General features: G+C 47.1%; 1 protein-coding gene across 1 annotated transcript in view; it reads right to left on the bottom strand.

Moving 5' to 3' along the window:
- Positions 1-13,182, bottom strand: part of Myh11 (myosin heavy chain 11) — a 97,235-nt gene that overhangs the window by 12,176 nt on the left and 71,877 nt on the right. Inside the window, exons 18-29 of the mRNA XM_050125826.1 lie at positions 12,229-12,374; positions 11,482-11,613; positions 11,160-11,366; positions 10,136-10,273; positions 9,395-9,518; positions 7,814-7,985; positions 6,324-6,536; positions 4,989-5,133; positions 3,096-3,302; positions 2,462-2,566; positions 2,229-2,381; positions 1,760-2,008 (exon numbers count right to left, since the gene is read on the bottom strand). Of these exons, the coding sequence (XP_049981783.1) occupies positions 1,760-2,008; positions 2,229-2,381; positions 2,462-2,566; positions 3,096-3,302; positions 4,989-5,133; positions 6,324-6,536; positions 7,814-7,985; positions 9,395-9,518; positions 10,136-10,273; positions 11,160-11,366; positions 11,482-11,613; positions 12,229-12,374 (1,991 nt within the window). The remainder of the gene's footprint in view (positions 1-1,759; positions 2,009-2,228; positions 2,382-2,461; positions 2,567-3,095; positions 3,303-4,988; positions 5,134-6,323; positions 6,537-7,813; positions 7,986-9,394; positions 9,519-10,135; positions 10,274-11,159; positions 11,367-11,481; positions 11,614-12,228; positions 12,375-13,182) is intronic.

Consider the following 13,182-nt stretch of genomic DNA (forward strand, 5'->3'; position numbering starts at 1 on the left):
ACAGTGAGGTCTGTCAGGGAGCACGGTCCCCTGAACTCTTACAGCACAATCTGTAAAAACAACCCCATGTCACATATAAAATCATCTTCTTTTCTCTTTTTGTTTTTTCAAGACAGGGTTTCTCTGTAGCTTTGGAGCCTGTCCTGGAACTAGCTCTGTAGACCAGGCTGGACTTGAACGTACAGAGATCTGCCTGCTTCTGCCTCCCGCATGTGGGGATGAAAGGCGTGCGCCACCAATGTGCAGCTAAAATTATCTTTAATAAATATAGGTAACACATATTAGAGCTAGTATTTAGGAGTTTGGGTCATAACAGGTGCATTTATCAGAACAATGTGACTGCACACTTAAAGGATGTATGCATTGAAGCATATGTAAATTTACCTAAAGATATAAAATGATAATAATATTAGTGTTTTGAGACAGTCTTGCTATGTAGCCTAGTCTAAGCTGACCTTAATCTACAATCCTTCTGCTTCATCTTCCTGAGAGTCAGAATTTCAGGCCTGTGCCACCATGTCTGGCTGCAAAACTATTTTTTAATTTTTTTAAACATTTATTTACATTTGTTTGTTTATTTATAGTGGGGAGGGCGCGCACACGTGGGCGTGCACACACGTGCCACAGGATAACCAGAGGACAATTTGTGGAAGCTGGTCTCTCCTTCCACCAAGTAGATTTGATTTTAGGGGCTGAATTTAGGTCATGAATCTTAGCAGCAAGTACTTTACAAGTTGAGCCATCTCATCAGCCCAAGTATCTTTTAATATGCCATGTGACATGCTAAGGAGAAAGGCACAGATGTCTGTGATCTGCTTTGAAATGTACCCAAAATATTAAACATGTTAGTTTGTTGTGATTGATCTTCATTATAAAATAACTAGGACAGAGCTAGGCATGGTGGCGCACACTTTTAATCTGAGAACCCGGGAGGCAGAGACAGGCAGATGTCTGTGAGTCTAAGGCCAGCCTGGTATACACTGTGAGTTCCAGGCCAACCAGGGATGCATAGTAAGATCCTCTCCCCCTCTTAGCCCCCAAAAGTAGGTTAAAGGCATGCAGCACGGTATTAATGGATGATTCTGGCAGTGACTACACAGTTGCCTTAACTTTCACTAATGAGGCATTTGGGGAAAGCGGGATTGACTAGTATACACTCTGAGGGAAGGGGCTGTGCCTTAGTGGATAGAACATTTGCCTACCATTCAGGAAGCCCTGGGCTCAGTCCTCAGTACTGCATAAAACTGAGTATGGCACACCAGTGACCCCAGAGCTCCAAAGGTGGAGGCAGGAGGATTAGAAGTTCAGAAACTCCAAATCAAGTAAGCTACATAGTGAGTTCAAGACTAGCCTGGCCAACAGGAGACTGCCTCAAAGAAAGTGGAAATTAAATGACGTGCTCTGGAGAACAGATGCTTAGAACTACTTATAACACACAGCAGTGCTTCTGAGTAGTCACTGAGTGCATGGGATAAATGACCCTCATTTTTTTAGAGCTTGTACCAGCCCTGTGGCTATGTATGTGGGCAACTGTTACAGTGTTTAGTTAGAAGAATCTCAGTGTTAAGCATTCTGATGTGTTCATGCCCTGACCAAGTGGCCCTCATATGCCATGGTCACCTAAGATGAGACAAGATAGCCTTCCACTGCTTCCAGCAAAGTCCAGATGAGATTCAGACTTTCCAGTGCCACCACAGTGCCACACAGAAATAACCTCTCCCCATGTTCAAGGACAAGGGCGGTGAGCTCTTAGACCTACCTGATCAAATTTCTTCTGCTTCTTCTCCAGATTGGATACCAGTTGCCGCTGGTTGTCCAAGTCCACAACCAAGTCATCCAGCTCCTGCTGAAGCCTGTTCTTAGTCTTCTCCAGTTTGTCATAGGCGGCGGCCTTTTCCTCATACTGCTGGTTGAGACCCTCCATCTCCTTCTGCAACCTCTTCTTCCCCTCCTCCATGGCCTCCACGGTGCTTGCGAAGTCCTGCAGCTTCTTCTTAGAGTCTGAGAGCTGAAATGGCCAAAAGTTGGGCTCTGAGAAGGGAACTTTCTTTCTCCTCACTGAGGAAATCCAATAGCAGAGAGAGCTAGTGAGCAAACAAACCACACAGACCCAGAGGAGAAGAGATGACCTGTAAGGACCCCAGAGAAGAGGAGTCACAGTGGACCCTGGAGGTGAGGAGAGGAAGAGAGGTGAGGATGCATGGTGGGCCCCAGCATGCTGTCCACACCTGAATGTTCAGGGTGGAGACGTGGCGTTCCAGGTTTTGCTTGGCCTCCGTCTCCTCATCTAGCTGGTCCTGGAGGCTGTTCCTCTCATCTTCCAACTGACGCAGCTTGGTGGACACATTGAGTTTCTGCCGGGTTTCTTCTTGTAGTAGCTCCTACAAGGGAAGGCATGCATGGCGGGTCCAGGGATGCCCCCAAGGAAGGAGGCACTCCAGGTCTCCCAGATGGTACTCACTTGAGTATCCTGAAGCTGGGATCCGAGGGACGCCACATCCTTGGCCAGTTTGATGGCCTTGCCCTCTGCATCATTGAGCATGCTTGTGACACTCTCCACTTCATTCTGAGGGGGTGAGAGACTGGTGAGTTGAAAGTCTTATCACAGAACAACAAGAAGAGCCCTTCTTACTCAGAGTCCATCACGCACCTTTGTGGGAAGGGAGCACAGAGCCTCTTTGGTGATGGCCATAAAGGGAATGGAAGAGCAGTGGGCAGGAGAGAGAGCAGGCCCTACAGTTTCCTCCCCAGTGCTAAGGAGTGAACAAATCAGGACTGACTTTCAACACTGGGACTCTCAGATATGCAGCTCATCTCTGCCAGCTTTGGTGGGGATTTGGAATCCAATAAGGTGGATCCTAACTGGACCCAGTCAATACAATGGGGCTCTGGTAGAATCTTAGAACTGCAAAGTTCTAGGGCCAGGATTCCCAGCTTGTAGCTGATGGGTTCCAGAAGGAGCCACAGAACATGAGGTTTTGACAAGAAGAATTCACACAAGGGAATGCAAGGATGCACCTCGAGGAAGCCAACTTGCTGGCAGCCACAGGGACTTGGGAGGCTGGACAGCCTCAGCCTGGGGATGCTGGCCTCACCTGTAGCTTGTGAACCTTGTCATTGAGCTCTGCCCGGGCACGCTCCCCGTCGCTGCACTTGGATAGCACCTCTTGCAGCTGCACCTCCAGCTTCTTCTTCTTGTGCTCCACCTCCTGCTTTGCCTGGCCCAGGACACGCAGCTCCCCGGCCAGATCCGCATTCTCTTTCTCCAATGTCTGCTTGTTTTTGTCTAGATTTGCCTTGGCCTGCCGAGGGAAGCAGAGAGAGGTGGACTTGTCCTCTCTGTCCCTCTTTCTAGTCCATCTCTTCCAAGGGAAGGGGCAAAGGGAGCATAGAACTTCTTTTTTTTAAAAAAAAATTATTTATTTATTTTTATTTATTTATTTATTTATACAATGTGTGTACGTCTGCAGGCCAGAAGAGGGCACCAGACCTCATTCCAGATGGTTGTGAGCCACCATGTGGTTGCTGGGAATTGAACTCAGGACCTTTGGAAGAGCAGGCAATGCTCTTAACCACTGAGCCATCTCTCCAGCCCCTGAGCATAGAACTTCTATAGTGCTTCTGGGATTCCAGTTTCTTAACCCTAACCCCATCAACTGCTTTCATGTCCTTCAGGCCTGCTCTGTGTGGGTTACCAAATTTTAGGACATTTCCCAGGAAAATATGAATTCCAAGTTCTTTTTTTTTTTTTTAACAACTTCATGTTCTATCTTGTGACTGTGGGACTCTTTATTCAGATGGCCACACTTGTCAAAATGTGTTGAAAGGTACACGTAAAGTTGGTGAATTTAAACTGGGTGGGTGATGGTGCACGCCTTTAATCCCAGCACTTGATAGGCAAAGGTTTGTCTCTGTGAGTTCAAGGCCAGCCTGCTCTTCAGAGAAAGTTTGAGGACAGCCAAGGCTACCCAAGAAATCCTGTCTCAAAAGAAAAAAATAAAAAAATAAAAATAAATAAAAATTGGTGAGTTTAGCCAGGTGTGGTAGCACACACCTGTAATCCCAGCACTCAGGAGGCAAACCCTGGATGTGAGACTAGAGTTGTCTAATAAGACCCTGTCTCCAAAGAAGAAACAGAGGGTAGAGAAAGAAAGGAGGGCAGACCATGTTGGTTTATGCCCGTAATCCCAGCACTCCAACTGAAGCAGGTGGATTATCATGAGTTCCAAGACAGCCTGGGGTATAGAATGAGACCCTATCTAAAAATAAGAAAAGTGTTGGGTGTGGGGAGCTTGTTTACATATTTCAATAATTCTGACTCCCAAAAAGCAAACTAAAAGACCTGGTCTTACCTTCCCTCAAGGCAAAAACCAGTCGACGTAGCAGTGCCTGCTCTGTTAGTGGGGCACGCCCACTCCACTTGAATCTGACTGCCTGTTATCTATCACAGATTGTCTGATCTCCCTGCTATCTCTGTGATCAATTTATTTTACCAGACAGCTCCCGTACATATGTGGATCACCTAAGGAAGTGTTAAAAGCAGGAAACAGGAGGGGACTTCAGCTAGTGAGGAGGATGCTTTGCAGCTCCTGAGTACAGGCAAACCACCCAGCTTCTAGATCTCCCACAACATATCTGGGCTGCACAATTTCTCTAAATCTGAGAATCACAAATCTCATAGCTTTTTGGGTTGTAGGATATTTGTGTCTGTACATAGAGAAGCACCTTGGGGGATGGCTCAGGCTGAACATGATTTGCCTACTTCTCACAGACTATGTCCACGTAGCCTAAAGATCTTTATATCAAGTATCTTGGCACACCTGCATTCTGACTATGGCCCATCTCATGAGGTCTAGGGTAGAGTTTTTCATTTGTTGTGCACAGAAACTTTTGGGTTTTAGGAACATTTCAAGATTTGAAGTTCTAGACAAGAATAGGTGAAATCAGCTGTCCTGATGTGGTTTCTGGGGTGTTTCCTGAGCACGCACCCTTTTGAACTGCTCCAGCTGCTCCGTGAGTTCCTCCATAGCTTGTGTGTGCTTCTGCCTCATCTCCTGGACCTGGGCCTCATGCGAACGTGTCTCCTCATCCAGGGCCTTCTTCAGCACTGTCACCTCCTGTTCCCTCTTGGCTCTAGGGGAAAAGAACACAGTGGATGACACTCAGGTTTGCCTGTGACAGTACTGTGCAAGAGGACAAGAGGTCTCCTGGTACTCAGAGCTGAAGTTCTCCTTCACCGTGTGAGCCAGAGTGACTTGTCTAACCTCGCTACCCTGCATTAGCTGTGCAATGGGGAGCATTTTAGTTGTGCAGAACCTCTTAAGGCTGGCAGACCAGCATAGAAAATATAAGTAAGAGTATGTCCCTTAAATATTAACACTTCTTGGATTTATCCAGCACTTAGTATGCACTTACTGTATGCCAGGCCCTGAGCTAAGATTTTTTTTCCTTGAAGTAGAATTTTACTCACTACATAGCCTAGGCTGGTCTCAAATTCAAAATCCTTCTGCCTCTACTTCTGAGTACTAAGATTATAAACATGAACCACCAGGCCCAGCTGGACATGATTTTTCTATACACAGCATTTCATTCTCACAGAAACTCTACAAAGCAGTGGTGTCATTTCCCACAGGGTCACAACTACCATGTTACAGAGCTACAAGATGAAGCCCAGCCTGACCTGGAGTTTTAGCCACTGCTCTGGGTTTTTCTGCATCTCTAGCCAGGTGGGAGGGAAACAAAAGGTGGGACTAACCTTTGTACACATATAAAACCCAAAGTGTGGAGAATCCCTACCGTAGGACATGCTCATTAAATGAATAGATGTCCTACGTTCACAGAGACAGAATATTGTCTGGTATATGGTTTGTTTCCTCTATTTACTTGTAGTGAATCTTAAATCAGAGACCAATATAATGAATATTATTTTTAAAATTTAACATAAAACATATACACATGCACACATACAGTGAAAGAAATTACTTAAAAACCCTAACTATGGGTGGAACTGGAAGAAATTTCCTTTTGACATCTGTTCTATCATTTTAAAGTTGTTCTTCAATTCTGTACTACTGCTCTCTTGCAGATAAAACTAAACATACTCATGTTCTAGACAAAAACAGGTTTGCTTATCCTAGCACTCGGGAGGCAGAGGCAGGCGGATCTCTGTGAGTTCGAGACCAGCCTGGTCTACAAGAGCTAGTTCCAGGACAGGCTCCAAAACCACAGAGAAACCCTGTCTCGAAAAATCAAAAAAAAAAAAAAAAACAAAAAAAAAAACAGGTTTGTTTGGAGCCCACAGCCTCTGGGGCCCAGCCCCGTACCGGAGCTCCTGTTGTGTGGCTGTGCTGTCCAGTGTATCCTCCAGCTCCGTCTTCAGGGCTTCCAGCTCCTCCCCCAGGTCTCGCTTCTGCTTCTCAGCCTTGTTCCTGGCAGCTCGCTCTGAGTCCAAGTCCTCCTGTAGGTCTGAGACATGGCCCTCCAGCTCTCGAATCTTCTTTAGGGCATTGTTTTTCTGGGCAATCTCTTCATCAAGCCTGCCCGGGATGGAGAACCCAGATTAAGACCCCACAACCAAGGCTATCCAATGCCACCAAAAACTGTTCTGGGGTTGGCTCCTGTGTCTCAAAGTGTAGGAGGCTCAGCTTAAAGAAAGCAGTGTCAATACCATGGGCCTGTTTCCTTCAATGGGAGGGAATGAACGGCGCCCAATCACCTGAAACGCCACAGTGATTCTTTGCTCTTCCAATAGGACCCAGCCTCTACCTGAATTGCCCAATATCCTGAGCATTGTTTAAGCCCTGATCCCGCAGTGAACAGAACTCATCCCTATGAAAGAGGCCCCTCGTACTTTACATCCTCCATTAATAAAATCTATCCCTATGCTCATCATAGATCCTTCTGGAGGCCTAGCGCTGAGCTCTGGTCCTGTTGCATGGTAAACTCTCTTTATTTCTAAGACAAAAACTGGCTTATGGAATCCAGGCTGCCCATAAAGCTGTGATCCTCCTGCTTCAGTCTCCTCAGTGTTAGGGTTACATGTATATACCATCACATCCAGCTGTGCTGTCCAACTTGACTACGATGAATGGGAAGGCCCAGGATGAGGTCAGGCAGGTGCTCTGATATGCTTACAGCCCAGTGGCTCCCAAGGAGGTCAGGGTCTTCCTGGGGACAGGCTACTGCTCCAGCACAGACTAATACACTGGAGTCACATTTTTCATTAGTTACCCAAGTTCTGCCATGCACTCCAAGTTAGAAAAGAGAGATGAGCCGGAGACTAATCAAAAAGCCTGGGGTTCGAGCCCCAGCTCTGCCTTTTACAAGCAGTGTGGGCAGGTAGTTGTGTCCCCAGAGAAGTGAGTGTAAGTGTGGTACAATAGTTGTGTCCAAGGGTGCTTCTGGGAATGAACTGAACACACAACACACTACACAGATCGTCATTTGCTGCTGCCATATGCGCAGCCTGAAGCCAGTCAAGTGCCAGGATAAAGGAAGAGCAGAGGGAGTAGGAGGGCAGGTGACTCCGGCTGTGTGGCCAGAAGCTGGGGGAAGCCGCCTGCACAGAGAGTAGGATGGGGGGGATGACAAATTCTGGGCACCCCAGGTGCTGCAATCCCATTGGAGTGGAGGGAAGAGAAGTCAAATGTGAGGTTTCGGGGTGAGAGCATAGTTGAGAAGGCTTGCAGGAGACCTGGTCTGAGAAACAACATCCATCCCAAGGGCCTGAAGCCACCTCAAAAACCAGAGGGTCTCTGGACACACACACACACACACACACACACACACACACACACACACACACACCCTGCACCTGGCCAGGGCTGCTTGCAGCTCCTCCTCTTTCTTTGCTAGCTGCATCTTGAGCTCCGCAATCTGCGCCTGCAGGTCCGCGATCTGCTCGTGGTAATCACTGGCCTCACCCTCCAGCTTCCTCTTTAGTTTCTCCAGCTCTTGCCGGCTCTTCTCCTCTTTCTTCAGCTTCACTGCAAAGAGAGCCAGGGCTACTTCAGCAGGGGGACGACACCAGGAAGAGGCCTATGCCTTTCTGCCTGGGCTGTGGGCATTGCTCATTCTACCCTAGACCCTTCTCGGGTGAAGGGAGTGTCAAGTCTGGGGAAACCCCCCTCCCCCCCTGGGTCTCACACAGTGTGGAGCCCAGATAGCATCTTTCCCATGATAATCTGTCTTTCTAAAGGTTCCTTTTTGATTTTTCTGGTTTATTAGTTTTTTTTTTAAATATTTATTTTATCTCTGTGTGTGTGAGTATGAGTGTCTGTGTCCATGTGTAGCTCTCTCTGTGTGTATGTGTGTATGGCTGTCCGTGTTCACGTGTGAGTATCTCTGTGTGGGGGTATCTATGCAAGTGTGTGGGCACCTGTGTGTGAGGCATTTGGAGGGCAGAAGAGGCTGCTGGAACCCATGTAGCTGGAGTTACAGCATCTGTGAGCCACCTACTGTGGGTCTAGAGCCAAACTCTGTCCTCATGATTTAGCACTGGAGAAATCTAGGCCATCTCTCCAGTCCCTGTGCAATAGTTTTTAAAGTGGCTATGTAGAATAGTGGATTTTGTGAGGCCATTTCATAGACACAAATGGTGGGACTTTGTATTTACCTCAATTACTCTCTTGTCCCTCCACCCTCTCCTTCTGGTCCCCTTTCTTTATTTAAACAGTTCCTCTTTCTGCTTTTATGGTTTTTCTTTTTTAAAACCTGATTCCATATGAGAGCAAAGACATTTTCCTTTTTTTCTCTCCCCATCTCCCTGTCTTGTCCAGCCACCTGCCCTACCTTAATACCCCTTCCTTTCTATAGATCCCTTTCAACCTTTGTGTGCTATGCCTATGCACTCATTTAAAATCAAAACTCTACACTTGCATGCACAAGACTTTGGTTTCCATTTCCAGCATTGCATAAGCCCAGCACAGAGGCACACCTGTAATACCAGCATTTGGGAGGTATCAGAAGGATCAGCAGCTCACAGCTAGCTTTGACTACATAGTAAGTTTCAGGCTAGCCTAGGCTACATGAGACCTGCCTTCAAAAATAAAGTAAAATAAATCCAACAGGATGACTCAGCAGGTAAAGGCATTTGCAGCCAAGTTTAACTATCTAAGTTCAATCCCCAGGAACTGTACAACAGAAGGAAAGAACCAATTCTACAAAACTGTCTGTGACTTCCATGTGCATGCTGTGGCATGCAGGACCACACACACTACACATATATATGACATACATACATACACACTCAATCAGTAAGTAATAAATTTTTAAAGAAAATGGAAAATAAAATAATAAAAACATCAAATAAAATATTAAAATCTAGACAAAAATATGTGTCTTTGAGTACAGTTTCATTTCACTTAACTTCTGGTTCCACTATTTGTCCACTCACCCTCTAGTTCTGAGATCATGGACTCATGCTTGCTCTTCAGCTTTGTGAGGTTTTTAGCCTTTTCTTCCTCTTCTGCTAGATTGGTCGTCAAGTCGCTGACCCTCTCTTCTAGGAGTTTTCGTTCCTTTGGGGCCAAGGGAAAAACAGTCATTGCCGTGGTTTTCTTATTTTCCCTACATGATCTATGTTTTATTTCTGGCAGCTTCTATATGAACAGTTTAAAAAGAACCCCTTTCCTAATCACAGGCACCAGGAGTTCCAGATGGCAGAACTTCCTTAGGAACTTCCCAGGCTGCTCACTACCTTAGACCAGTGTGTCCTGCATACTCAGTGTTCAGCTAAGGGACTTCCCCATTCCTGCCACACGACAGCTTGGCTCTGCCTCAGAACCTTTTCAATGCAGATCAGCCTTCTATTCCTAACTATTTTCCAAGCTACATTCATGCCCCCTCCTCCAGAAAGTCTCCTTGGAGATCCCCTAGTGTTCCACTCCTAACAGGGTGAGCATCTTCAGACCTGGTCACAGTGGTAATAATTACTTCTATCTGGCCAGAGTGTAAGCCTCCTGCTCCATGAGCGCCCTGATCCACACAGACCCTAGCCCACAGGGGCCTAGCTGATGCCCAGTTTGAATTAATGGAGTCAGCTAGCTTGGAATTACTAACTGAAGTGACCAGTGCTCCCCCATTTTCATAGGGTGCCGGACGTGAGTCCCAGGCAAGCCTGGCACATCTAACTCACTTTTGAAAGTTTGTTGTTCTGATCATCCATGACCAAGATGTCATCCTCCAGTTTCTTGATCTTGGCCTCAGCTGTGACCTTCTCAAGCTGTAGTTTCTGCCTGGCAGCCTCCTCTTCCTCCAGCTGCTCCTCCAGGTCCTTGGTTGGGAGAGAGACAAGCATCACAGCCTTGCTGGAACAAAGTCACTAGAGGAGATCTGGGCCGAGGATTCCTGCATGCTGCTGTCTCCTCCAGAAAGGAGGAGATGGACACCCGTGTAGGCTACTCTGCCTTGTTAAGTGTTGGTGACATGTCTTTACTGGGGTGTCAGTACCATACTCCAGACATTCTTTCTGTCATTCCTTCCAGAGGCAAGCAATTAGGCCCCACGAGTGTGTGTATGTGTGTGGGAGCGGCAGGGGTGCCGAGAATTCTCAGCACAATTGGAAGGAAGTGCTAGACTGTAACCTCAGAAGCCTGGGCCATGGAAGGCATCATGGCTTCCTCCCTCCTTCTTCTGGGGGGGGGGCAGTCCACAGCCATGACAGGAGAAAGCCCAAGAAGCCCCCATGACGTGGCTAAGGAATTGGCACCTCCTGCTAACAGCCATGAGAATATGCCACAAAGGAATTGATCTTTTAGCCTGTTTAAGCCTTCAGATGACTGATTGGGATCTTGATTGCTAACCTCACGAGTGGCCATAAGTCAGAATCACTCAACTGAGCCCCTCCCCAGTTGCTGAATACTAAGATAAATATGGACCTTTTGAAGCTGCTGTGTTCAGGCTGGTCATTACAGTGTTATTCTCACACCAAGCTGCTAACAGGAAGGGGGTCAGCATACAGAATACAAGGCACTAGACAGAGCAGGCTCTGGTGACTTGTGTTCAATCCCTGCCCTAGCTCTGTGGTGTTAGGCAGATAACCATTGCTCTCTAAGGGTGTGTGCCTCCACTGTCCAGCATCAGGGCTGTGTATCATCAGATGCCTTCACGAGGGTCTAGTGAATCTGTTCCCATCATAAGGTGCCCCTGCAATGTCTTACCAGCATCTGCTGAGCCATCTTCTTCCTCTCAGCCTGCAGCTGCTGGCCCCGGTCCTCTTCTTCCTCCAGGCGGGCCTCCATCTCATGCAGGATCTCTTCCAATTCCTGCTTTTTGGCTGCCAGCCGGACCCGCATCTCCTCGGCCTCAGCATACAGCTCTGTTTCTGCCTGCAGCTGCTCTTGCAGCAGATTCTTCTCCTCAGCCAGCTGCATGCAGGATTAGGATGCAGGATCAGGAGGTGGCCATGACGTGATCCAAGTCTCACTACGGGCTGAGTCCTTGCTGTGCAGCCCCCACAGCCCACTGTACACTTGTTTATACCTGTGTGTGCTTCTGCTCCAGCTCCTTTAGCTCAGTTTCTGCCTTCTGCTGCCGCTCCTTGATCTTCTGCATCTCCTCCTCCTTGGCCTGCATCTCCTCCTCCTGCCGCGTCACCTGGAGCAATGGCTTTACCTGCATAGATACACATAGGGAGCCATTTTCATCAAATATTGGATTGGTTCTCAGCTATAGATGATTTTGTCTAGGTGACACTGGGCAATGTCAGGGACATAATCAGCAGTTGAAACAGGGATGGAAGATTCTATTGGCATCAGTAGGTAGAGGCAAGAGGTATGGGCTTACATTTAAGAACAATTTCTAGGAACCTCTCCCACAAGACAGAATTGCTGAGCCTAAACTCAAAGATGAGGGACCTTTCATTGTTTGTTTTTTGTAGTTCTGGGGATTGAACCCAGGGCTGTGTGCTTTACCCACTGGGCCTCTTATTAGATCCATTTATTAGAACAAAATGAAAGAAGAGCCAAGGGAGTTGGACATAGTTATGCATCTTTGCAAGAAAAAGATCCTGCATTGCTGTTTCCCTGTCACAGTCACTGTCACAGTAGTGCATGGCTGTCACCTACAAACCTTACAGACCTGCATGTGAGGCCTGACTTTAGACCTCCAATTCCAGAGTCACTTTGGACCACCTCCCATTCCCATCTCTAGAGACCCCAGTATGGCTTGGGGTTGGGAAACTGAAGGAGGTCAGGTGGCTTCTGGAAAGGTGCAGAGTCAATCACTCACTTTTGTGAAGAGCCTCCACCATTGCCAGTTGCGGAGCTTGAGGTAGGCAGCACAGTTCCTCTGGATCACCTTCATGGCTGTCAACTGTTGCTGCCTCTTTGTGAAGGCCCTGTGCAGAGGAAGGCAGGGAGCCGTGAGGTGCTTCCCTCATGGTTCACGACATCATTCCCTGTATAGGACACCCCCCGTTTGCTCCAGCTGATCTTTCTGAGCATCAGAATATAATCAGAATATTAACCAGCATATTATCTGATCAAGCCACTTAAGCTGGCTCCCAGAGCCTTTTTCAGTAGGTAAGGGAAACTTCAGGCTCACAAATGCCTCTGAATCAAGGCTAGAAATAATATCTAAGGAAAATTCCTATGCTCTGTTTCTACAAGGATTCTTCACACCCTACCTGTGCCCACTGAGTTCTGACAGACTTTTTTATTCCTTGGTAGTATTTCAGAATTCTCAAACCTTAATACCAAACCAGCACTATTTTTCTTAAGAGCTTCTGAGTTTGAAAAACTACAGAATGATGACAACAAACCCATTCTGCCATGTTAGGAGCCTCGTGGGCTGTGGGCCACCAATTATTAAGAGTACCAATTATTTTGGGAACAGGAACAATGGCAACAGAGAATTTAATGATAAAATTTAATAAATTTGGGCTGCTGTTGCACTAAGGGCTCCCTAGTATCTGGATGTAACCATATTGAGTCTCTATAACACAATCAGGGCTCTGCAGATGTGGTTTGGACTATACCTGATAATAGCGCACATTCCAGTCTTCAGCACCTGAAAGATCGCTATCGCTCTAGGTTGTTTCCTTCCCTTCCTTCCTTCCTTCCTTCCTTCCTTCCTTCCTTCCTTCCTTCCTTCCTTCCTTCCTTCCTTCCTTCCTTTTTCCCTCCCTTTTTCCTTCCTTCCTCCCTTCCTCCCTCCCTCTCTCCCTCCCTCCCTCCCTCCCTT

Source organism: Alexandromys fortis, unplaced genomic scaffold (assembly GCF_014885135.2).
Source record: "Alexandromys fortis isolate MF-2015 unplaced genomic scaffold, M_Fortis_MF-2015_v1.1 scaffold_238, whole genome shotgun sequence".
Lineage (NCBI taxonomy): Eukaryota > Metazoa > Chordata > Mammalia > Rodentia > Cricetidae > Alexandromys > Alexandromys fortis.